Below are 27069 nucleotides of genomic sequence, written 5' to 3' on the forward strand. Positions count from 1 at the left end.
ATTGCTCTGCTGTGGGGTGCAGAAAGTACACATTGTTCCAGCTCGAAAACACCTCTTTCCCCAATGATACGAAGTTTGACCCTTATCTACTCCTCGCCAACTATTTGCTATTAGGCATTTTAGGGTCCGCTCCCCCCATAATGTCCCTCAAAACACTTATGAGAGAAATTGTGGGCTTTGTTTTTATAGAAATCTTGGCTTGTTAAGCTGTACAGTTCTTAAACCCCATACACACCATACAATATCGCTTACAAACAATATTGTTAACGAATTTCCTTAAACTCCCAGGCGAACGATATAACCGTTTATAATTTTGGTATTGATATCGCTCAGTGACATCATCGGGTTCCTGCTCCCTACATGCAGTTATTGACGACATAGGGCCTCATTCAATCCCAGGTGAAGTCTTCGCCAGGCAAAAAAAAGATCTCCAGTTTTTGCCCGGCTTTTATGGTGAATTCGATTTGACCTATTAATTTCCTGTGCTGATTGTTCACTTGGGTGAAAAATCTAGCATCGGTGAAAAACCACGTGCAAATACTGGCGACTTTATTTTTACACTGCATTATAGATATCAGTTTGAAGTACAAACCCCACCCAAATCTAACTCTGTCTGCACAAGTAACATCTGCTCCACCTGCAGTGTATATGGTTTTGTCCATTAGAGAGTGATTGTGCCTTTGCGAGTGAACCAGAATAACCCCCACAGTGCCTCGCTGCACTTGGCACACTATTTTATTCTCCCACCGCAACCAGTGAATGTTTTTCACTGATAATGTGATTCACCCTATTCAATGTTCACTGTTCGCCGAAAGCGAACAGTGAATGGCGGCCAGTTCTCCGTTTCATACTCACTGCAATTCGCTGGGGTATATCAATGGGGTTTTCACTGGGATTCGCCGAGAGTGTATTCAATGCTAGGATGGCGAATTGCTTTCTCCCTGATTTTTGCCATGATTCACCGTTTTGCAATCTTTTTAAGGTGAACTGGAAAGTGATCTTTTAAAATAAAGGGTTTTTTGGTGCCAAAAAATCAGAATTTTTTTTCTGTGAAGGGGCATGCTATTCTTATTCATGTGCTTGGAGCACATTAATATATATTTATTATTTAATTATTATTTTTTTTTCTTTTTACACAATCGCCAGCAGCGAGCCGGGAGCAGCTCATTAGATATTCATATATTCACTTCACTGGTCCCGGCTTGTTACGTTCGGGTACAGAGAAGCAGCTCCCTACCCCTGTCCCGTGTCAGCATTCCCGGGGGGCAGCCTCTGCTGCCTGTGTCCCCGGGAGCCCTCCCCCACAAATTTTGGGGCAGGGAGGCTTACATCTCCCTGCCTGCCTCCGCAGGGGTTAAAATTCGCCAGCAGGGGCAGCGAGCCCCTGCTGCATTGAATAGGGTGACAGGGAGGGCTGGCAGCGAATGCTGCAGTCCTCCTGAACCCTGCGAATGTGCAGCGAATCCTAAACAGGATTCGCTGCCCATGGAGAATAAAAACATTGAATACTCCTATTAGTGTGTATGGGGCGTTAAAGCTTGATAACTGAAATATCTGCCTCACCTGTGATTGCTATCTGTTTGGCTGTGAACACTTTTTTGTCCTATTGTGTGAAACCTATACTTTACCCCAGTCAGGATGAGTCACCAGCTTCTCCTTTGTTGCATTGACATGTTGTTTACATCGTATGGTAATATACTTCTTTTCTTCCAGGGTAAGCGATGAGAAGGATGCCCGGGGTTATCTGCAGGCCTTGGCGTCTAAGATGACAGAAGAACTGGAGACATTAAGAAGTTCCAGTCTTGGCTCCCGTACCTTGGTAAGTGACACCGTCAGACTATGTACAGATTTCAGAGTGAAATCAATCAAACGTCTGCTTAATGGAGTTATCTTGATGGAATTGTTATGTTTGAATCAGTGACCAGAGTTCGTATAGTGGTGCATCTCACTCCTATCTAGGGTGGCCAATCCCGGGATCGGAATTGGCTGGATCCCGGGATTTGGCCCCCAAAATGCCAGGATTTCAATCCCAGGATTGGAGTTCCATTTTTTTTATTAAGAGTTTCACAGGATTGAGCATTTTTCAATCCCAAATCCCGGGATTGAAAAAATGCCCCAGGATTGTCTTCCCTACTCCTATCTGAGCATCTTATTGTATGGGTGGGGCCTTAATAGTCTATAGCCAATCAGATCATCCACTTTGTCGCATCAGCAGGAGATAAGCTGAGCTTGGTAGGTGGTAGTGACCTCTCCACCTATGTTAGTATATCAGTGAGGACACCTGACAGGGGCAGTGACACGATGTGAGGAGGGGAATGGAGGCAGCAGGTAGCCACAGACTAAAAGTTATATAGTGGGAGTATATCAGGATATGAGTGACGAGTCAGTGAGGACAGGGCTGCATGTGACGGGAGCAGTGACATGATGTGATTAGGGGAATGGAGGCAGAAGGAAAGCCACAGATGAGGGTCCGATTCAGAGATGGACGCACAAAAAGACTAGCGAGATAGCCATGTACTCCCTTTGGAAAACCTGTCCTGAAAAGGGGAAGCCTAGATCGGTGATATGTAATGTTTGTCCATTTCATTTCTGATAACAGATGTTGTGTTCTGCTTGTTGCTTTAGCATGAAATGCCCTTTCAGCAAGGACTGGCCCCTTACAGTTCAGATAGGCTGGTGAGTTACATGAGGTGTCCCCTGAGCAGACACTGCTGCGATACTCTCCGGTCGCCTGGTCATTTTGGTGGTGGGACCCTTTCTGAAAATGTAAACTTTCTAAACTGCTGGATAACCTCATTGTCTGATTCCAGTTCTAAAATGCTAATGACTTCATACAGAAGGTGCTGATAAGATCATTTGTATTTTTTTATTTTACGTTTATCCTGTACAAAGTTATCTGTCCATGCTGTAGTTGTGCCACCATTCCCAGTCCACCTCCTGTGCCCTTAGTGACGGCTGGAAACCTCAGTCTGAATGTACTATAATCGCCATGCCCACTTACTGTCCTGTAGCGCCAGGTGATGGTGCTTTCCGATTGCACCTCCGGTCTGAGAAAATGATTGGGTCATAGAACCAGTTTTAATTTTTTTTAGTGCCTATCAATTTAACTGGTTGAATTTGTTAAGAGCATCTGTTGCCTGCACAAAGTTGGTGGCAGATAGTGGTCAGGATGCATAGGTTTAGTTTTAGGTCTCTGACTTTAGATGTGCGAGGTGATTCTGAGGACCAATCCAAAAATATATTCGACAAGTGGGCAAAATACTTCCATGGATGGGACCTAAATGTACCTTGTTGGTGGCAATTTTCAAAATTAAGTAAATGGCAACTTGTATTAGGTGATGTATTTGCGATCACCAGTATGAAAAATGATCCTGGTGAGGAGAACGTTTGCTTTATAGGTAACGCGGAGAACGCTCACACCAATTTGTGTAGCCCTGCAGAGCAATCAGATCAGTCCATTCCAAAAAAGTGACATCCGGTCACACGGTTGGTCTTTAAAAATGATGTGGGTGGCGTGAGGGCATTTGTACTAGATACAATTGCTTTAATATCATGGGCGTCCGATCTGCCTGAAAATAGTTTGCCGGTTTTTCTGGGAGCAGCCGAATAGATGATTGTGTTCCTACCTCTCGTTAAGCCCCTTGCTAATTGCATCCAGCCCGCTGCTGGGTAGCAGAGTTCTGTGTTTAATATTTCCTGGTGCCTGTCATGCAATTTATTGGTGAACGGTGTCTTTGGGGGAGATTTCAAGCCTTGGACAAAGCAACCAATTAGGTTTTGTCATCTATCTAGCACAGTCTGTGGGCTGTATGAAAATGTTTAATCGCACCCGATGTCCTGTCTAAATTAACAGGAGTTAGCGGGGCGATTTTCAAATGACTGTTTTTATTGCGCTTATTAAGGTCGACTTTAGCCGCGTGTAGCGCCGTAAGCCGACCAAACCAATAGGCGTGATGCAAAAATGGCTTTTTGAGCGCTTGCAGTGGCGTTTCACTCGCCAACACAGGAGAGCAAGCCAAAAGCGCCTGAACGTAGCTTGAGTAGTTCTGTTGGGTGCCCTCTTGCGGCTGCCTGTGCAGAATCATTTGAACACGGCCCTATGAAACAACAGAAGCTGATTGGTTACTTTAGGCGGCATCGCCATTATCATTGTCCAAGGCTTGCTACATCTCACCCTCTATATAGCTACTGCTTAAGTCTCTATGTCTGGTGTCTGCGGTAAGTGATATTGTGTCTGCATTTCATTCTGAAATATCTCTATACATTCTGCAATCCTAAATCAGTCTTTAAATCTGTTCTGTTGAAAAGAGAATTTATCCTGAGCGTTGTGCTCTGCCTGGGGGTTCTGTGCATACACGGTCCGCCAGTCCACACTGCACAGTGGCCATTTCCAGGTAGGGTTCTGAGGGGACCCTCTGCTGTCCAGTAATGCACTGTGTAGCCCATGGGCTACCACCAAATATCCTGAATGCTTTGTGTCCGGATATCGATAAATTGGGCAACATCTGTCGGCTGCTGGTAGAACTAGAGGGATATGCTGGGGACCTTTGGTCAAACATACGGGGGGGCACTTAATATTTGCAGCTAACCACCAGTTTTTGGGGAATATAGCCTCAAGAGTTGACAGAGGTGAAGTAACAGCAGACTAATCAGCTCCTTACTGCCATGTTCCAGACTATTTGACAAATGATAGGAGCTAATTGGCTTGTACTGTGGTGTCTATTTACTAAGCGTATCAGATGCCATATTAGATTGTTTGAAAAATGACATTTAGGAGCTAATCTCTGTCCACTTTACCACTCTCCAAGTCTTAGTAAATGAGACCACACTGCTAAATATCCATTGCTCACTATGCACACGTAACCACATAACATACACCACTTAAATCCGAGTTCCTGTAGACGCCACCCTCTACGCTGCCCACCACGTACACTTCTTTAGTTGTGGCCTCCTTTATGCGTCTGGTATCCCCACAGGATATATTCTCTTGTCAAACAGTTTGTGCAGCTCATGCTACGCACTGATCTCCAGGGAGAGTGCGCACTAAACACTCACTCGCTACTTGCAGGACCCGCTGTGGAAGGTCCGCCGCAGCCAGAAACTGGACATGTCGGCGCGGCTGGAGCTGCAATCTGCCCTGGATGCCGAACTGCGAGCCAAACATGTAGTGCAGGAGGAGCTGAGGAAGGCGAAAGATGCTAATATTTCGTTTGAGACGTAAATATACTTTATATTGCTTTTTTTTAATGGTCATCCTAATAATGAATTGCAGCACGCCATGACAGACAGATCTCCTTTTTTATTGCAAGCATGCTCTTCATTGTACCTTGAGGTGCGTCTCTGCTGCCTTTCTCGTGCGTGTAATGTGCCTAGGAAGCACATTGTGGTGCGTCTCGTTGCCTAGGAAGCACATAGCGGCGCGTCTCCTTGCCTAGGAAGCACATTGCGGTGCGTCTCCTTGCCTAGGAAGCACATTGCGGCGCGTCTCCTTGCCTAGGAAGCACATTGCGGCGCGTCTCCTTGCCTAGGAAGCACATTGCGGCGCGTCTCCTTGCCTAGGAAGCACATTGTGGCGCGTCTCCTTGCCTAGGAAGCACATTGCGGCGCGTCTCCTTGCCTAGGAAGCACATTGCGGCGCGTCTCCTTGCCTAGGAAGCACATTGCGGTGCGTCTCCTTGCCTAGGAAGCACATTGCGGTGCGTCTCCTTGCCTAGGAAGCACATTGCGGCGCGTCTCCTTGCCTAGGAAGCACATTGCGGCGCGTCTCCTTGCCTAGGAAGCACATTGCGGCGCGTCTCCTTGCTACCTTCCTCATGCGTGTAGTGTGCTTCATGCTTGCGTACTATGTAATGATCCTTGCTGATGATCTCTCTGTATTGCAGTAAGCTGAAGGAGGCGGAGGCTAGGAACACGGAACTGCAGGAGGAAATGGAAAGCTTACAGAAGAAACTGAAGGACAAGGATGACAGTGGTCAGTACATCTGGTGATGAGGATCCTTATCTATAGCCTGGAAGACACATGTACTAACCTCTCATTCTGTGTTCTGCTTGTTTTCAGGGCTTAAGCTTCCGGACTTCCAGGAGTCAATTTTTGAGTACTTTAATACCTCTCCCCTGCCGCATGACCTGAGGGTGAGTGTATCTCTGTAATGGGTCACCAGCTGGTCCCTATGCATTACTGTCTCTGCACTGGCCCCGCCCCTCTGACACGTATTGCTGTATCTGCACTGGCCCCGCCACTCTGACACATATTGCTGTATCTGCACTGGCCCCGCCCCTCTGCCACGTATTAATGTCTCTGCACTGGCCATGCCCCTCTGACACGTATTACTGTATCTGCACTGGCCCCGCCCCTCTGACACGTATTAATTTCTCTGCACTGGCCATGCCCCTCTGACACGTATTACTGTCTCTGCACCCATCCCTATAGCATTTATTATTGTCTCTGCACGTGTCCTGCCCCACCCCTATAACATGTATTATAGTCTCAGCACCTGCTCCCTGACATGTATAACTGCACCGGCCCCGCCCCCTGACATGTATTATAGTCTCTCTATAGCCACCCCTTGACATGTATTATTACTGTCCCTTCACTCAGGCTCCCTGACCTGTATTACTGTCTCTGCACTTGCCCCCCTGATATTGCGGCTTATATGTGCACCATTTCAGTGTTTGTTAATAGGCTACATTTAGTGCTGTCCTTTTCTCCACCTGATTCGGCCTTAGATGCCTGTACAGTGTTAGTTGTCTTGTAGTAGAACCTGCCCATTCCTACCCCAAATGCTTTCTACTATTTGGGGCCTGATCCATTCAACAAGTCCCAGATCCCTGCTGTAGTAGCTGCACTGGATGTGTCTGTTACCCCATTTTCTGGCATCTGTGGGTGCTAAGTACTTATGTTTTGTCCTGCATATTCCCTGCGGTAAAGGAGCCAATGTCTACCTCGTCCACGTCCTCACTTCTAGCCTTCTGGGAAGACGTAAGTGCGCTCACAACTTTCCACCCGTGGTCGTCCTAAAAGTCTGTAACCTACTGTAGCTGACCTTTTACACTACATTTAACCTTCTCTATACCAACGATAATGAAAACAGGCCATTGCTCACTAATCCCCAGATTGATCGTTTTCTCTTTCATGTCTCATTAACATTATATGATACCTAGGCATTAAGCTATCTTAAAGCAGCAATTCCAAAAACAAAACAATATTATGAATGTTTGTTTTTTCTTTTTTTACTTAAAAATAATTTTTGTTTGTTTCATGCTGCCATTGAGTTTGGCGCAGTATTATGCAGCTACCGTAGTAGTCATAGGCAGATCATTTAGTGAGCAGAGAGGCACTTGAATGCCCCTCTGGTCATGACACAGTCCGATTTTTAAATTGCACCCAGAGCTCACAGGGACTTCCTAAATATTACACCTGAAGGTCTGACACGCAGCCATATTTGCCATCCCTCCAGACTTTGAAATGGAGATTTGTTGGACGATAGCTATAAAAAATATTCAATTTTAGAAGCGAATGTTTTTTTAAATAGAATTCTGTTTGGTATCGCTGCTTTAAAGTCCATTACATCAATTAGATACTTGTTAACAATTTAAATGCTCAGGGAGCATAACTTATTTTATTGATTTATTGTTGATTGCGATACCACTGTGCATTTTGGACTAGATCGCATCGCATTTATTTCAAAACGCATTTGATGTGCTAAAGCAGCAAGTGTTTCTCCGGTGTGTATGTCCTGGTTCATAAAATCATTTTATTTAATTTATTAGTAGAAGTAAGCAAACCAATGTTGTTTTTGGACAATTCAAAATACACGAATTGTGTGGGTACTGCCAAAATAAAATTTCGGATAATATTGGAATGTGACTAGTACAAAAAAACGCCAAAATAGGCTCTGCAAAGGTGTGAGAGAAGACTGAAAAATGAGTGAACATAAATGGAATTTTATCAGAACATTATTACATTATAACTAAAATGGTTTAATTTCTGTACCCTTAACCCTTCATTGCTTACTGTTGCAAATTTGCTATATATATATATATATATATATATATATATATATATATATATATATATATATAATGGATACAGGATCGAGGCGGCACTCCAAAGGCTTGTTGCAAAGTCAAACAATCTTTATTGAAAAAAGGGTGTCACATTTTTCAATAAAGATTGTTTGACTTTGCAACAAGCCTTTGGAGTGCCGCCTCGATCCTGTATCCATTACATAAAGTGACAATCTGTCACAGGAGGGCACCGGAGCACAAAACAAGGGAGCTACAGTGAGTGCCGGAATCTGTTGGTTTTCTAAATATATATATATATATATATATATATATATATATATATATATTTATTATACATGAGGTATATAGGTATACCATTACACGGTGTATAAAATTTGCCACAGAGCATTTATTCTAAATAAATCTTTTATTTTTTGCCCGTTGAATTTTTTTAATTACATTTGTCAGTACAATACACAAGAAGCATGAAAATATTTTTTAAAAATCAAAATCATGCAACGAAGGGTTAAACCGGGTAAGGTCATGAGGTAGACTTCGATTAGGTTAACACATTAAATAGATCGACGGTGTTGGAAGGTTGACACAAGCATTAGATATACAAAAGGACGGTCGACATGAGTTTTTGACTTTTTTTGTCCTTAATCTCGACGCAAGTCGACATGGACAAGTACCAACTGTCAGCACAAGTCACTCCAAAAAAATAAAAAAAACCATGTTGAGCTTTTCTGTTGTATTATGCTTGTCGACCGTACAAACCTGTTAACCTTAGCCATGTCGATCTATTACACGTGTCGACCTTCATAGTGTCAACCTAACGACAATGTCCCCTTAAACCAGTGCTCATGTATTCCTAGGACTAATGTATCCCATACTTACAGCCCTGTTCTGTGACCTTATATCTCCTTGGTGACCTCTGTTATGACCTCTACTATGCTTAGATCTGACGGTAGGTGGTGTGTTTATCAGTGCGTAGGTGGCATAGAACACAGTATAATCCCCGTACCCGATTTTACAGCACTTTTATATGGCTTGTTTTTTGACTGTTTTTCAGGCCAGCATCATAAGTGATCAAGAACTCCCTACTCCCAAACTGGAAATCTCCCCAGCACTTTCAGCTCCGTCCGCCCAGGAGCAGCAGCCTGAGGTGCGAATGTGTTCCTGATTTTAAGTGTGCAATATTCCAGTGACTGACCGAGATTCAGTCTCTTGCCGGCGCAGACAATCCCGTCTACTCCACCTGTAGTCCCTAGCTGGGTGTTGCTATAATATCGCTCTGTTCAGGGGGGGACATGAATTATGAAGATTCTGTGGTCGATTTAAACAAGGCTAAATTCAGGATAACTTTTCCTGCATTGGACACTGTGCAGTGCATATGTGTCGCCGATTAAAAGGATATTTCAGTAATCGTACTCGAGAAATAATCTTGGCCTACTGACAGCATGTTACACAAATGTTCTTTGGTGGAATAAGCTGCAGAAATCATGAAGGAGTCATGAAAAACTATATTCTCATGTGCTCTGCAGGGGGTTTAAATGTGTTCTATATTGATAGCGGTGATTTAAGAACGTTTTTCAGATGTTGCTTGCTGTACACTACCATATTCTGAAAGATCTCACTCCACTTACCAGGTCAATGGTACGGCATCTATCCTGTTAGTAACAATGGGGTGGATGTATGAAGCAGTGATAAGGGATCCATAGGAGATATGGCACATGGCAACCAATCAGCACTGAAGTAATCTATAATTTGCATAATATAAAATTATGCAGAGCAGCTGATTGGTTGCCATGGGCTACTTCAATTCCGGCTCACTTCTCCTTGATCACTGCTTCATACAATGGGCCTTGTTCTAGTTCACTCTTAGAGGCAAATTCCTTCTCAGATGGACAAAACCATGTGCACTGCAGGGGGGCAGATGTAACAGGTGCAGATAGAATTAGATTTGGGTGAGATATTTTGTTTCTGTGCAGGGAAAATACTGACTGCTTTATTTTTACACTGCAATATAGATCTCAGTTTGAAGAAAAACCCCACCTAAATCTAATTCTCTCTGCACATGTTACATCTGCCCCACCTGCAGTGCACATGGTTTTGTCCATTTGAGAAGGAATTTGCCTCTAAGAGTGAACTAGAATAAGGCCCAATGTGTCTTAATGAAGCTGTATTGTCTCCTTTACATGTTTCTGTCCATGCTTTAAAGTATTTTTTATAGTCCTACAAGTTTCCATTTCATAAACTTTATAGCAAAATAAAGTCTAATTAAAAGCATTTTAAGCAGCCCAGCTACAATTTCACTGTACGAATGTATACTTCTTAACCCCTTCAGTGGTACTCCCGAGAATGTTCAGGGCTGTGTTCCAGTGCCCAGACTGGCAAGGCCAGGAAATTCTTGGGATTACCACTGTCTGCGCTGTGCAGTGCTGCTGAGCTTCAGCCGCTGCCCGGCCCCGCCTCCCTCCCCCCCCCCCCCCCCCCCCCCTAAGCTTTGTACGGCGTAGTTTGTTAACATCACACTGCACACATCTAGGGGCAGGACTGGGCAGCTACTGATATAGTGCTCAGCGGCGCTGCCCGGCCCCTGGAGAGACAGTGGTGGGGGGTTTTTAGGGAGCGCTCCCCCCAAAAAACTCGTCCAGTGGGGAGTGCTCCCTAAACAAAAAAAAATCACCACTGAAGGGGTTAATCACTGCTTTTTCCCTAAATCTGGCCAGTTCTTTTATTGTAGCTGTACACTTTTTATCGTATTCCAATGAGCTTGATTATGTTTCAAATGTATTTTTGGTTTTCTTTACATTAGGAGACTGCGCGATCGCAAACACGGACGCCGCCCGCTCCTCCCACTTTTACACCAATCTCTATCACTATTCCAAAGGTAAATGGACGTAATAATCTCCTTATAGCCATACATGCCACGTACCCACAATGATTGTAGCTGTGTAGTGGGCTGATCCAGTAATTATAACACCGCAGATCATCTGCTCAGTAGGAGACGGGTGCTTCTTAAGGTGCGCACTCACTGGGCGATCTGGTGTTCATACACACTTGCCGATGACCAACAGTGGGGCCCACTGTCCTTGATAGTGATACGCTCCATCCACAGACATCAGAGCGGGTCATTCACGATCAGCGGTAGTGCCCATCGGCCACCGGCCATGTACAGATTGGGCGATTTAAAATGAGCAATTTCGCTTAGAAGGGCCAAAATTAGCGATATCGCTCATTTTATCACCCAGTGTGTACAGGGTTTTAGAGGCACTTTGTTAGGGACCCAGTGGAGGTGATCTTTCTTTTTTTTAACTAGGCCTAAACCGATTATTTCTCTGGCCCATGTAAGTCAGTGAGCGCTCTAGTGATGTCACTGCTTTCTGAGTTGATTGGCAGATGTTGTTCCCATAAATATGCAAATGACCAGAAATGTATTTTTCTTTCTCCAGCCCAAAGCTCACCAGCTTGCCATAAAGTCTTTCGCCAGCCCCACCCAGTGCTCCCACTGCACGTCGCTCATGGTCGGAATAGTGCGGCAAGGCTACGCCTGCGAAGGTTTGTGTCTGTATGCAGTAGATGAGAACCAATAGTCGGTTAGAAGCATAATGATCAACCGTAAACTTATTCCCTTTTGCATTTATTTATATAAAGCGCCTGTAATAAAACATTGCTTAACGTTGCACCATGGTAACTGGGCCAGCAGGAAATCTATGTGCACTAAGAGAGACATCGATACTTTGTAATGTATTACATGCAAACCAGATTTAGTTTTTCCATGCATACGTGTTACTTTGTTATGCAATGAATGCTTAGAAAGTCATCTCTTGTGTGTTCTCTGTAGTGTGTCCGTTTGCTTGTCACGTGGCGTGTAAGGACAGCTCACCGCAAGTTTGTCCGATACCAGCCGAACAGTCTAAGAGGCCTCTCGGCGTGGATGTACAGCGCGGCATTGGGACGGCCTACAAGGGCTATGTACGGGTAAGTTAAGGAAACAGATGCTGTCTGTTTGGTTTGCTTCGTCTTTACGGGTATGCTATTTTAGGTTGACGCCATGATATCGACAGTGGGAAAATGTCGACATGGGTTTTTCACGTTTAGTTGGTGTAAATGTCAATACCAGAGCATGTGGACATTACTGCTCTAGATCAGAGTGTAAGTTGATGGAAAACTTCAGGCAATGAAAAATATCCCCAAAAAAGTTTTTGACCATGTGGTGTCGACACATTGGATGGTAGGTCAGCAATGGGCGGTATTCAATGCGGGCCGGCGAGGGGGTTTGTACGGTGCGGCTGGCTTTTCCTCAACGAAAACAAGCATTCCTCGCTGTCAAACCCCCTCGTTGTATTCAACTGCTTCCCACACTAGAGTACAGGACTTTGCCCGTGCTGCACCCCTTCAGTGGAACGCACTCCCTCGCTCCATTAGACTCTGCCCGTTTGAAACTTTGCAAGGTCGGGGACTGAAAACTCACCTATTCATCAAAGCGTACCCTTCCGCTGCATAAACCAGCTGGTTCTCCGACCCCTTGCCTGTTTACATCCTGCTATCTAGCCACCACCCACTTGCTTGCACCTCCTGTAATCTGTCTCCCCTTCCTACTAGATTGTAAGCTCCTCTGAGCAGGGCCCTCTCCCCTCCTGTTGTCAAAGACCTCTTCTCTTCAAATTTCACTCACAGCTCTCCTATGCTCAAACACTCAGTGACCATCTTCGTCCGCATACTCATCTCCATCATTGGCCTCAAGCCCCTAGTTGTATGTTGATTGAGTCCTCACTACTTATATTTAAGCTGTAATGTGTATTGAACTGTGGCGCTCTTTATTTGTACTCTATTTTTGTTATTTATTCTATGTTATGCCAACTTTTGTCTCTCTGTATTGTTCCTTTGTACGGCACTGCGAAACACTTGTTGCGCCTAATACCCCTTTCACATCGCACTTTTAAAACGGTAAATTGCCGTTTTTTTCCCTTTTTAAAACGTTTAAGCCTGCACTGTGAATGCACCACAGCCGATTTACCGTTTAAAGTTAACTGGCATTTCGAACCGTGTAAAAAGCAGAGTCCTACACGGTTCCTTGCCGTTTTTTGTGCAATGTGAATGTGTACATCACAGTGCAGGCTTAAACGTTTTAAAAAGGGAAAAAAAAAAAAAACCCGTCCCCCATGTACCTGGAAGTGTCGCTGCCCGTGGCTGCCCGCAGAGACCCGTAGCTAGTGACCTGTGAGGGCGAGGCTCCTGCTTATACAGGTGCCGGCGGTACTATATGCTGCGGGCGCTGCTAGTGCTCCCTCCATGGGCGCTCCCTGTGCCGGCATGCACTCTCCCTCCCGGACACTTCAGCCGCATGTACGCTGGTGCTGAGATGTCGATGTGGCCCGCCACTAGCTGCAGGAGCCTCCGCCAGGAGGATTACAGGCGGAGATGGAGGAGTTCCGTCATTGATGTGCAAGGTGAGGACTGGCGGCTGCGGGAACAGGTGGACAAGCTGAACAGCCAGGTGGACACACTGTGCGACTTGACTGAATGCCGTGGATAAACTGGCCAGGTACTCCGGGGAATGGGGGGGGGGGGGAGTGTGGTGCCTAGGGGCAGGCTGACCCCAAAATCCGGCCCTGCAGAGTGAGTGACACATTGCGGTCTCTCATCACACGACGCGTTCCCAGATGGTTTCCCCTTCCCTCTCTCAACACAGAGACTCCAGACACCGAACATAAGATTTTGCTCAAGCAAAATTCGTGAGGTTGCTAGGGATCACGGGGTTTCCGTGCGCTGCAGCAGGCTGCTGGGGATCTGGGTGCGCTGCCGCAGTTTGCTGGGGATCTGGGTGCACTGCCGCAGTTTGCTGGGTATCTGGGTGCACTGCCGCAGTTTGTTGGGAATCAGCACATACAACCCCCAATTGTATTTAGCTTAAAAAAAAAAAAAAAAAGGGAAAAAAAAACGGCAATTTACCGTTTTAAAAGTGCGGTGTGAAAGGGGTATAAACCGGTATTTAAAACGGTAATCTGCAGCAATGTTAAGGCTCTGACCCGTTTTAATTACCGTTTTAAATACCGGTTTTTAAAACGTGTCGGCGATGTGAAAGTGGTATAATAAATAAAATTATAATAATAACATAAGGGAGAAATCATCGCAGTGGGATGACTGCGAAGATCGCCTTAAACGGTGAGGTTCGCTGCAAATGCAGCTTCCACTGCATTTTGTAGCGAGTCCTGCTGTTTTGATGGCCACACTCGCTGTTCCCACCTCGTCAAATGGAACCGGCGAGGTAGAAACGGTGAGTGAAGGGGAGGGAGATGAATACTCGGATGGTGAGCTCGGCATTGAATACCCCAAAATGTCTAGGTCAGCAGCCAGATACCTGTCTTTATAAAGGTGGTGTAATGGGGAAATATAAAGCATTTTTCTCCAGAAATGTAATCTCTGTACAGATTTCTTAATAAATGTTGAGGCTGCCAGTACTATTTGTTCTGTGCAGATAAGGGAGGATTATGTCTCTGCGCCAAAGAATCTCGCTGTAATGTGATTATCCGGAATATTTCTCAATATTTCATCGGCTTCACCGCACTGTAGCTTTTAATAAAATGACATTAGACCAAGAGTTATCTCTGTGTGTGACGCTGCAGAAATAGAAGACCGCTCCTCCAACAAGTGTACAGATTATTAATAGTTCTATATCTCCATCATTGTATGCAGCACTGTACAGGGAGAATCTGTTGTATGAGTCCTCGCCCCATTGAAGCTTACTGTGTAAATTCCTAGTTTTTGGATTGTGTGCAGAAGCCCAGGCAAACAAGGGTAGAACGTAAAGGAGGAGGCAGCATTTGGAGCGGACATCTCTGCCTCCTCCATAGTGTGAACGGGACCTTGATCAGAGCCATGTTCAACCATGGTTGTGACCAGGGTTGAAATCCAGAGTTGCTCAACCCAGGGTGGAGCTTTTACACATGACTTTTCGATCCTCCTGGAAGACAAAAGAGAAGCTGTATTTCTCCTTCATCCACTAGGTGTCACTGGAGCGTAGACAGTGGGGAATAGAAGGGCGACCACAGGGAGCATGGACACTATTTAAATCAGTGTGGCTGACTCCTCCCCTTCTACTTCCCACACAATCTAAAGACTGTCGTAGAAGGGGAGGAGTCAGCCACACTGATTTAAATAAATAGTGCCCATGCTCCCTGTGGTCGCCCTTCTATTCCCCACTGTCTACGCTCCAGTGACACCTAGTGGATGAAGGAGAAAAAGATTTACGTTAAGTACAAACTCTCTGTTTTTTAAATTGTCAGAAAATAATAAAGGTCACTCGCATTGTCCCAACAGATCCCGAAACCCACAGGAGTGAAGAAGGGGTGGCAGAGGGCTTACGCCGTGGTATGTGATTGCAAGCTCTTCCTGTACGATGTTCCAGAAGGGAAGTCCACCCAGCCTGGAGTTGTAGCCAGCCAGGTCGTGGATCTCAGGTTTGTGTTTGTCTCCACTTGTTCTGGGTATGATCCTCTTACAGTAGCCGCTGATTTATTGTCCATATAAAGCTTTCACCAGTTCCCTATACACTGTTTAGAACACAGCCTATAATCTCATTCACAGCCTCTGACACACAGTGATTAGGGTGGCCAATCCGATCCCGGGATTTGGCCCCAAAATTGCCAGGATTTCAATCTTGGGATTGGAGTTACAAACCCTGGCCTTTTGGGGATTAGACTGCGCATGCACAGTCTAATGCCAGGCAGCGTGTGAGCACCCGCTCAGACACTGCCCGGCTACTCCTGTCCCCCAGCTGTGTGGTGTGATGAGGTCAGAGGTGACGCTGTGCAGCCTGCACTGCCCACCTCGCTGTTTACCGTACCATAACTACAGCACCGCCCAGCCACACCCGCCAATGTAAGTAAATATGTGGGGCGGCCAAGGTTTTTTTTTTTATTTTTTTTATTAGGGAAGCCAATCCCTGGAATCCCAGGGTTGAGCATTTCTTAATCCCGAATTCTGGGATTGAAAAAATGCATTGGGATTGGCTTCCCTAACTCTGATGTCAGGGATTTGTCTGCAGTGCCACCTGTAGGTGATGGGTGCACGCATTTATTGATTGCAGGTATATAGCACAATATAGTCCCTGGGTGTTTTTGTTTTGTTTTTTAACTCTAATATTCCTGTTAACTGTAGCATTCATCTCAAACATTGTGTTAGCCTTGTTGGTTATGATTATAGTCAGGCCTGATACTTTTTTAGGTACTTGTGTAGTTTCACGGCGCTACGTTACGCTATGATGTCAGTGTAGGCGAATGGCAGCCCAGTGTAGTGTCCCCGCAGCAGCCCTGTGCAGTCACTGTACTGTCCCCGCGAGCTACTTAATAAGATCAAATCCACACCAACGTAGATAGTGGGGGTATGAACGGGTCGGGATTATGCGTTCTGCGCCCCCTCGTGGAGCTCGCTGTGCTCACCAAGATTTGGGCTGACGTGGATAGTGGGGGTGTTTCAGGAACACATTCACACCTGTCATGTCAGGTAGGGTTAAAATGGTCAATGGTTTCCACACAATGTAGTAAGCGCTGACACAACACTGACTCACTGCGCTAACTGCGCAACGCTAACTGACTATGCTAACTGCGTAAGCTCCGGTTAGCCACGAACTGTACGTCACAGACACAAGCTGGCTGCGGGGACACGATGCTGATGCTGACAGGGACAGGATGCTGATGCTGACAGGGACACTACGATGACTACGTAAGTGGCGCCATGAAACTACACAAGTACCCTTTTTACTAGCATGTAGAATTCTATACATGCAACTCTAATGCTTGGTACACATTAGGATGACCAATAGGCCAATCCGCTGACCTAGCTGATGATTGGAAAGTGCATTGCTGATCATCAGCTAGTTGTGTCATGCTTGACCTTACAACTGGGTGGGCATTCGCATGTACACGCCCACTTGTGGAGCATGTGTACGAACGGTCGGTTGACCACCCACACGCACAGCACGATAAGCCGATCTATCTGCATATATACGGTCCGTCAGCTGCCGCGATATTCCTGAATGACGTCATTCAGACATATATCGCTGGCACACACCCGTTGAAGGGCTTGCAATATATTGGCTAGGGCAGCGGTCCTCAAAATATTTTGCTCTGGGACCCCGTCAAGACAATAAAAATTATTACGGGACCCCAGCAAGTTACCACAGAATGGTCACACACGTGTGGTCAGCAGACAGCACATACATGGAAGCATTGTGGAGGCACCTAATGATGGGAGGAGTCTGAAGTAACAGATAATTCCACTGATTTTTCAAACTACTTGGATGAGAGATTAGAGAAGTCTTCAACCTGATGGTCAACAACATGGAGTCGCGCACCCTTGCAGATATGGTCGCGACCCACTTTGGGGTCAGGACCCACAGTTTGAGAACCATTGGGCTAGGACTGGGGTAGCCAACCCTAGTCCTCGAGAGCTACCAACAGTGCATGTTTTGCAGGTCTCCTCACAGAATCACAAGTGAGCTAATTAGCTCCATCTGTGGATCTTTTAAAATGTGTCAGTGATTAATGAGTGCAGCTGTGCAGCAGCTAGGTTGTCTGGAAAATGTGAACGGTTGGTAGCTCTCGAGGGCTAGGGTTGGCTACCACTGGGCTAGGGGATACCCAGCCTTAGTAGTCCACTAGCTGCTGTGTCCTAATCTCTGTGATTCATTTCCTGTTTCTTTCCTTCAGAGATGAAGAGTTTTCCGTCAGCTCGGTTTTGGCATCGGATGTGATACACGCCACCCGTAAAGATGTGCCCTGCATATTTCGGGTACGTTTTAATGTGAGATTGTGTCATGATCGTGTGAAACCTCACACAGTGTGTATCAGTAATTACTTTCGATCTGGGGGGTTGGGTGGACATGAAAGCTGTGGAGAGAGGTGCGCCTTTCATGTTTCCGTCAGGATCTTCTGCTTTCTGTGTTGATTCATACGCTTATCGCTGCCAGCTCTGACTAACTAAGATGTGGGTACGCCAGGCGCTGGACCAGATTATTGCATTGTTATATATTCCGAACGTAGCCTGGGAGGATTCATTGTGCAATGCGGGTGGCATTTCTAGCCATTAATATACTAAATCGGTTTGGGTCTATGCCCCATAGCCATAATCTAATCATCATACTTTTTTTTTTTCTTTTTTTAAATGTCCCTTTTACGCCTGAATGATGACAGAAGAAAAATTGTAAAGATCTCATCACATAGGGGTGGGAGTAAGCTCAGTATGTCCCATTGTCCTCAGTTCCCAATCGGCCATTGACTTTTAAAGGGCATGCTTTTACGGTATGCCGGTGACTTTCCACAGTCATCAATGTTCTAACATCTGACCAACGTTTTCCTGGGAAATAATGGGCAGGGAAATATTTATTGCCCTGTCTACACACTATATCCGATCAACGGCATCTAGATCGACAGTCACGCGGTCTACCACTCTTGATCGAACGCGTCTAGTTAAACGCCTAAAGTAAATCGACAGCATCTAGATTGATGGTAACAGTCGATCCAACGCTGGCGTCTAACTTTTGAGACGTAATCGACAGTCACAAAGTCGACTCAAGTTTTTCATGTTATTTTGCTTTTGATCGACTTGGTTCATACTTTACCATCCAAGTGTGCACAGTGTTAATTATAATAGGGGCCCAAGCATGGCGAGCGTAGCGATGCACCGTGCGTGTATTTTGATGTCCACGTTGACTTATGTAGACATAGGCACCAAAAAAAGGTTAAACTTTTTTTTTTTTTTTAGTTCATACTTTTGATGCAACGTCCGATGCAGAGAACTGTATCGGAATGACGTTGTTTGGGGACAAGCGTTCAGCAATGATAGGTTAGCAAAGGTATTCTGCCAATCACATGCTGCCAACATTGCAGACATCCGGCGGTATTCAATATAGGATTCCAATATGGTATTGGCATGATGGCGCTTGTAAGGTAGCAATGTTAGTATTGGACGTTGGTTACAGCACACAAGGAATTCTGGGATAGATTTACTAAACCCGGTGAAATGATAAAGTGGGCGGGGATAACGCAGCAGCCAATCCGCTCCTAACTTGTTCAAACCCAGCCTGTAACATGGCAGAGGCTGGCGCGTTATAACCTTACACTTTATCACATAAACCCGCCGCTAAACAAGTGACCTACGTCATGTTCATTGGGCTGGGAGATGCGTTTCCAGTGTAGAGTGATTTTTAGTTTTTTGCATGTTCCATCCTTATAATACTTAGCATCTTGGCTGTGCAGGTGACAGCATCTTTTCTAGGTGCTCCTTTCAAAACCACAACTTCTCTGCTCATCCTGACTGAGAATGAGACGGAGAAGAGGAAATGGGTGGGCATCCTGGAAGGCCTGCAGGCCATCTTACAGAAGAACAATCTGAGGAACGAGATGGTGCACTGCCCGCAGGAAGCATATGACAGCACTCTACCCCTCATCAAAACCATTGTGGCGGCAGCTGTAATAGGTATGGCATAGCCTTGTGTTACAGTCCAATACGTGGTATTAGATGGAAGTGGGACTTTGCCCCCATTGTTAATAATAGGTCCTTGCTATTGTTGGGCTTTAGAAAAAAGATGGTGGAATACTCATTCTTCCATCTGTGCACCAACGATTGTAGTGTACCTGTTATTGGTATTAATTGGTTTTACATTATTTGTAGATCGTGACCGAATAGCTGTTGGGACAGAAGAGGGGCTGTATGTGATAGAGGTGACTAGAGACGGTAAGTTTTCTTATTTATGGCATAAATAGGAAATATTCCTAGTCGCTTACCTGCCTTAATGTTACTGTGTCTCTGTAATAGAGGTGTTCCAAGATAGGTTGTACAGGGTTTGGCCTACAGATTTGTCCACATACATTAAACTGCCTTTTGAGTCATGGCGTGCCGCATGCAGCTTTTTTTTGTGATTTATTTATTTTATTAAAATGCGTCTTATTCAATGAAAAGGACACACATCCAGCTTCTGCTGATTAAAATGATATGCAGCATTTCTATATTCGTTGCTTGACTGCTGCAGACAACATTTTATATTCGTGTTCTCCTGGAAGCCTTCTGTTTCTTATGCAGCATGCCTACATTCTGTATGTCTCAGCATATCATTTTATTCAGCAGAAGCTGCTTGTGTGTTTATTGACTGTATTGTGAATTATGCATTTTAATGGTAAAAGTCACACGCCAAGATGCCCAGCGCTGCAAAGTCACTCACGTGTTATGAATAACGTAACTTGCATCGCATAGCGGATAGATGCACGTAACACATCTGTATGTATTTCTTGCTTAACAGGTTCTAGATAAAGATTGATCTATGTAGGTCAAAAGCTGTTGGAGATTGATCCAACTACCCTTGTTCCACACTTGGCGATCTAATCACCACAGTGTCGGACTCGACACCAATGAAAATTTGTGGTCCAAATATCTTCTTTTTCAAGAGGCATCTCAGTTGGGTTTCTGATAAAGTCTGTGGGAAAAGGAGGCGAGGATTATGAATAGTTCCATCCAGTGGACAGGCCAAAAGGGGATCTGTCAATGTCTTCCAGAGCAGATGAATGTGTACACGAGGGAGGGATGGCGAAATTCCTATTTGAGTGTAAGCTCACCTACTAACGCCGTGTTTTGGTCATTGCAGTGATCGTCCGGGCAGCAGATTGTAAGAAAGTTTATCAGATTGAACTGGCCCCGAAGGAGAAGATTGTGGTCATAGTGTGCGGGCGAAACCACCACGTCCACCTTTTCCCCTGGTCCTCTCTAGATGGCTCAGAGGGCAGCTTCGACATCAAACTCCCCGAGTCCAAGGGCTGCCAGTTCATCACCACGGGGGCCCTGAAGAAATCGTCCTCCACTTGTTTGTTTGTGGCAGTCAAACGTCAGATCCTTTGCTATGAAATCCAGAGAACTAAACCATTCCATAAAAAGTTTAACGAAATCTTGGCCCCAGGAAACGTGCAGTGGATGGCCGTGTTTAAGGACAAGCTCTGCGTCGGCTACCAATCGGGGTTCTGCTTATTAAACATCCACGGAGACGGACAGGTGATAAATCTTGTGAATCCCAATGACCCCTCCCTGGCCTTCCTGTCCCAGCAGCCCGTTGATGCTCTGTGCGCCGTGGATCTTGGTAGTGCCGAATATCTGCTTTGCTTCAGTCAGATGGGAGTGTACGTGGACCCGCAAGGTCGAAGGACGCGCTTACAGGAACTCATGTGGCCAGCAACCCCTGTAACCTGCAGTATGTATCGCCCGTTTCAGTGCTTTGGGTCTATTACAATTATTTTTTTGCTTTTCCAGGAAATGATCTGTTTTTGACTTTGAGAAAATGACACTACACATGCTTCCTCCTTATGATTGATTAGGACTTGTGTCTAAATTAGCATTTTTATATTATAACGAAGTAAGTTTTAATAGCACTTAGCCCTTTTTCAGTGCAATGGAGTTGAGCCACATTTCCTTGACACTACTTTCACTAATTATTGCAAATCCGTTTGATGATGCAGCAATCAATTAACTGTTGTCCTATGTCTGCCAATGCAAATGTAGTTGTGTCCCCAAAATGACAAATTACTTCCTTTTATTGCTGTAGATTATATATGGTGAAATGTAGTGGCGCACACACACAAAAAAAAAAAAAAACCCTTTAAGGGACTATAGCAAGCTCTCGAGTAGGGCCCAATGATTCCTTATCAGGGAAAGTGTTTATATATATATATATATATATATATATAATGTCAGTCCGGCACTCGTCCTTAAAGTCGTCAACTGCCGCTGGTGCCCTCCCAGGGGCATGGATAGGTGACAGCTTGGAACAGAGGCGGCACTCGGCGGACTTAGTGAAATAACTTTTAATCACAAAAGGTGTCCCCCAACGTTTCCAAGTTATTTCACTAAGTCCGCGCACTCAAAGGGTCTTGTAAATAAAGTTTTCTTTCTGTATTTAGATCAAGTTGCAGACATCATATAAGTCAAATACTTTACAAGCATAGGTTAGTGCCCCGACGCGTTTGCGTTTATCTTTTAAACATAGGTCCTTGATAAAAATGCCTATAACGGCAATGAAACGTCGGGGCACTAATCTATGCTTGTAAAGTATTTGACTTGTATGATGTCTGCAATTTGATCTAAATACAGAAAGAATACTTTATTTACAAGACCCTTTGAGTGCCGCAATTCTTCCAGACACTTAGAGCATATATATATATATATATATATATATATATATATATATATATATATATATATATATATATATATATATATATATATATATATATATATATATATATATATATATATATATATATATATATATATATATATATATATATATAGCTCTGTTTTTAGGATTTCTGATATATTGAGAGGTTGGGTGCGGACAGGCCTAATTTTATTTGACTCCAGTACGTTCAGGAGATATGTTCTCATATTCCACGGACCCTTAATGCATAGAGCTACAGTATGTGATCCTGCATAGGAAGCCTTTATAAAATATTGCTGTGTGCAGCCAAAATACTACATAGCTCAGTTATAGCGGTGTAAATTACCAATTCCAAATGGCTTTATTTAGAATTACTACGCTCCCAACAAAGGAGGAAACTGCACATGTGTTAAGTGTCTGACTGTGATACACGAGTTTAGCTGTTCGACTCCAATTGTTGCATGTGGCCACTCACTGAGGTGTTAAGCAGAAACGCACGAGCTTTTCTCAAATATTTCTTGTCGCTCTCAATAGTTTAGACAGATGTAGCCTCTTTGACATTGTTATACCCAGTCAATGTGGGCACAACCAATGCTAAAGACGCTACTGCTGGAATTAATATTTGAATATCACCTCGTCTGGAGTGATGGGTGTGGTTATAGAAATGATTTGCCTCCACGGTGTTCAGATGCCTTGTATAGGGTGTTGTAGGTGGTTTTCTGAAAACATTGGGAATGATTGATGCTCCCAAACCAATGTTTAGGACTAAACTGTGTTTTATGACCAATATTAGAAACCTTGGTTTGGAAATACACACCTCAAAGTTGGTACAATACACTAGTTAAATTCCCTCCTAGTGACAGCTTCTGCAATGTACTTTCACTTTTAGCTTTGACAGTTTTTAGCCTACAAAATTCTTCACCCCAGCCCCCTATCTGCTCGTACCTCCAATCTGTCTTTACAGCTCCCGCTCTCCATTTTATCACTTTTCAAGCTTAGTACATCTGGCCCATAGAGAGAGGTAGGAGCTGATTGGATGGAGGTTTATCAGTCATGTTACAGGCTGTGTTTGAAAAAACGACAGGTAGGAGCTGATTGGCTGGTTTATCACTTTTCAAGATTAGTACATCTGGCCCTAAATCGAGCAAGTTTATGACACCTTTTAGCACATAAGTGTCATTTATCGCCCTGTGATAAACACTTGTGAATGATCACTTATTGCGTACAATAAATGGTGCTTCAACCAATCATCTCCTAACTGCCATCTTCAGCTCCTGTCGTCTGTTCGAAAAACGCAACAGCTGATTGTGTCATTAATTAAACAAAACATGTTTTATTATACACATTGGGGCAGATGTACTAAGCCTTAACAAGAGATAAATGCAAGGGTGATGAGGAGAGATAAACGCTCAGCCAATCACCTGCTAACTGCCATGCTACAGCCTGTGTTTGAAAAAAGTCAGTTAGCAGGTGATTGGCTGGGCGTTTATCTCTCCTTATCACCCTTGCATTTATCTCTTGTTAAGGCTTAGTACATCTGCCCCATTGAGTTACATCACAAATGGTTCTATGTAGCACCAAGACTTTTTTAATTATGCTGAAGGGGGGGGGGGGGGGGGGGTGGGGGCACGGATATTTTTCTGCGCTATGGGTATAGCAGCACTTCTATAGAGGCCCAGAAAATAGAGATGAAGAAAAAGTAGTGCGCTTTTATACTTTCACCAGAAATAATGCACAATGGTAAAACAACTGTATTTATTCAGAATGTTAATATAAAATGATATAGGTGTTTTCACATAGGGTTTAATCAGATGTTGGATTAAATATTGGAATTCTATGAGAATGCTGAATCCTAACCTGTTTCTTACAGGTTGTAGCTCCTCCTATGTAACCGTTTACAGCGAGTATGGAATCGATGTGTTTGACGTCCACTCCATGGATTGGGTGCAGACCGTTGGACTAAGAAAGGTGAGTTACGCAGCGCTACTCTGTAACATGGCCTGCTAGTAAATTCTGTGCATTGTTTATATTCTATTATACCATGCAATGTGGCTGGAGTAATACACGGTCTGCGGAACATGTAATATGCAATAAATTCCTGTTACTATACAGCCTGTGGGCAAACCCCCTCATAACGATGTTTTTTAATATCCCGTCTCCATATCGCAAAGTGCAAAGGCGTTTTCTGGCTAGATAAATATGTTAATAATACATTGCGTCTTCCTTTGACAGATCAAGCCATTAAACGTAGAAGGTACCCTGAATTTGCTGAACTCCGAGCCACCTCGCCTTCTATATCTGAAGAGCACTTATTCAGGTCTGTTGGGTTCTGCAGAAGTTCCTCGGTCGGGTTTGGAATTAGCGGGGAGTATCCAACCTGCCTGTTCACGAACTCAGTGCATCACTGACAGGCCAGAGATTATACGTGAAACCCTTTGTTTTAAAATTGGGTTTCATTCTGACATTTCCCTGATGTACTAGTAATATACGTATGTAGGCTTTAATTACTGGCCAAATTCTTCTGACCACCAGGCGAGAGGTTAGAGGTAGGACATCTGGCGGGTGGTGGGGAAGGGTTATGCTGTGTGGAAAGTTAAGGTTAGACACTAAAAAGGGGATTAGGCACATATGGGGAGGATATGGGTTAAGTGTCAGGACAGGAGAGGCGCAAAAGAGGGGGTTCAGCGGTGTTGGGTTAGGCGTCCGGTAAGGGGGATTAGAGAGTACCCAGCCCCCCTGGGCCTCTGTCTGTCTTCTGACTGCCATCCATCCATATGTACAGTATACTGATGTGATGTAGGTGTACAGGTATTGTAGTAATACATCTATCATTTTGTCCTTCAAAATGAAAATCTGCCCCACTGGCTGCGCACTATGCAACCTGTGTAACGGTGGTTCCTCTGTAGCCTCCTGCCCAGGCTTCCCTTGTGATATGCATGTAAGCAAGTCTTCCATGTGCGGTTCCTTGGGACAAGTTTATACAGCCTATTGTGTATGGGCGGTAAGGTTTAGTAGGTTAGTTAAGGTTTCCCGCGCTCACTGTTATGTTGCTGTCTGTTGCAGAAGGGCCTATACTCGCCGTACCGGAGACGTCTGATAACAGCAAAAAACAAATGGTTAGAACCAGAAGTAAAAGGAGATTTGTGTTCAAAGTCCCGGAGGAGGAGAGATTGCAGCAACGGAGGTAGTTACCTAGGCCCCGGTTCTTTTTGTATCATGGTATTTCTATATTGATGTTATTTATTAAGCTGATTAAGATAATGTTGGTATTGTTTTTTGCTGGTTTTTAATGTAATTCCTTTGCTTCATCGTCCTGAGCTGGAACTTCTCTCTGTTGCAGGGAAATGCTCAGAGATCCTGAACTACGGTCAAAGATGATCTCCAACCCGACCAACTTTAACCACGTGGCACACATGGGCCCAGGTGACGGCATGCAAGTGCTCATGGACCTCCCACTGGTAAGATGACCATGATGGACGTAGCCCACCGCACGGTTCTAGATGCTCAGCGCTATGAAATGTTCTTTCTTCTTTCCCGTAAATGTAACAGAGCGAGTTCCCCCCCCTACCACCCTCTCTTCTGGTCTCGCCTCCTGCAAATTGAGTTCCCCCCCCTACCACCCTCTCTTCTGGTCTCGCCTCCTGCAAATTTCCAGCACGTCTATCACATGAGCTCGGTCTCGGCCAACCTCTTTCTTCAGAACGAGCCCAGCTTGCGGCCTTCCTCCTGCTCTTCCTTCTCCTCCTCTTCTTCCTCATCTACCTCTCTACCAAGGGTAAAACAAAATTATCAGCAGCCGCGGCTGCACCGAGCTAACCCTAATCGCTACTACTACTTGCTAGTTTTGCACGCGGATGTGATTTATTTATTCCGCATTATTTTTAGTAACATCGTAAGTAGCGGAACGGGTGAGTTGTTTAGTGAAGCAGCAATACTACAATCTGCGCAGCAGTTTAGGCTATATGTCTGGTCAGTCGGTCACGTAGGTTAAAGTTGTTTTTGGTATGTTGCTGGGGTTCCCTTGTGTTCCTGCTGCTGCATGCCTTGTCTGTTGGTGCAGTATCCATACATTGCAGTCTGTATACAATGTACACTATGCATGCAATGCTGCTTTATGATGTCATCGTACTCAATTAAATGCCTATCTTCCTTAACAGGAGCTTGTATTAGTTTTACTGTGTATGTCTGGCGAGGTGGCTAGCTCTATATTAAAACATAGTGACCTTTTATCAAAAAATGTTTCCCATAGCAACCAAAATGTCAACTAGAATCTGTTTGCTATTGGCAATGCAGAAAATGCAGGTGCAAACTAAACACTAGGAACATTATTGTGGTTGGACTGTTTCGTGCATCATTACTGTAACACTTAAATCTAACCCTTTGTTGCACCTAAACTGCTCACTTGTTAACATTCTAATTACTACTCATCACTGATGTAACACTATTCGCACTGAGCGGCTGTTTATTATTCATCTAACAACTTTACAAAGGTAAACTGCTACTTTGCTCTAGTATGACACCTTGGGGTGGTTGGGCTGTGCCGGCCCAGCGGGGAGTCCTGTAGCCTTGGGGATGTTAGGGACCACCTGATGAGGTCACCTGGTTGTGGTAACTCTGCCTACAACAGAGTTTTTAAACCTTTTTAAAATAATGGACGTGCCGGGTTCTCTCTCCCACAAAACGAGTTAAAGTATTTTGGGGCATTTGCAAATTAGTCTTAAAATTATAGACATTGTTTTATACACATAGTAACATTTAAATGAGAACCGTTAAAAGTAATGCTGAACTGTTGTGTTCCCGCACGCAGAGCGTCTTGCCGTCATCCCAAGAGGAGAATCCTCGGGAGAGAACGCGTC

The 27069-nt window shown here is 44.6% G+C and overlaps 1 protein-coding gene across 1 annotated transcript in view; it reads left to right on the top strand.

Annotated features, from left to right (window-relative positions):
- The window catches only part of CDC42BPB (CDC42 binding protein kinase beta), a 145534-nt gene that overhangs the window by 54282 nt on the left and 64183 nt on the right, over nt 1-27069 (top strand). Inside the window, exons 18-36 of the mRNA XM_083166071.1 lie at nt 1714-1819; nt 2626-2676; nt 5069-5217; nt 5883-5971; nt 6059-6132; nt 9080-9172; nt 10826-10900; nt 11463-11568; nt 11855-11991; nt 15334-15473; nt 17724-17805; nt 19272-19491; nt 19687-19749; nt 20654-21250; nt 24084-24181; nt 24446-24530; nt 25277-25397; nt 25554-25671; nt 27021-27066. Coding sequence (XP_083022197.1) covers nt 1714-1819; nt 2626-2676; nt 5069-5217; nt 5883-5971; nt 6059-6132; nt 9080-9172; nt 10826-10900; nt 11463-11568; nt 11855-11991; nt 15334-15473; nt 17724-17805; nt 19272-19491; nt 19687-19749; nt 20654-21250; nt 24084-24181; nt 24446-24530; nt 25277-25397; nt 25554-25671; nt 27021-27066 — 2450 coding nt within the window. The remainder of the gene's footprint in view (nt 1-1713; nt 1820-2625; nt 2677-5068; nt 5218-5882; nt 5972-6058; nt 6133-9079; nt 9173-10825; nt 10901-11462; nt 11569-11854; nt 11992-15333; nt 15474-17723; nt 17806-19271; nt 19492-19686; nt 19750-20653; nt 21251-24083; nt 24182-24445; nt 24531-25276; nt 25398-25553; nt 25672-27020; nt 27067-27069) is intronic.

The sequence above is a fragment of the Crinia signifera genome, chromosome 12 (assembly GCF_055691185.1).
Source record: "Crinia signifera chromosome 12, ASM5569118v1, whole genome shotgun sequence".
Classification (NCBI taxonomy): domain Eukaryota; kingdom Metazoa; phylum Chordata; class Amphibia; order Anura; family Myobatrachidae; genus Crinia; species Crinia signifera.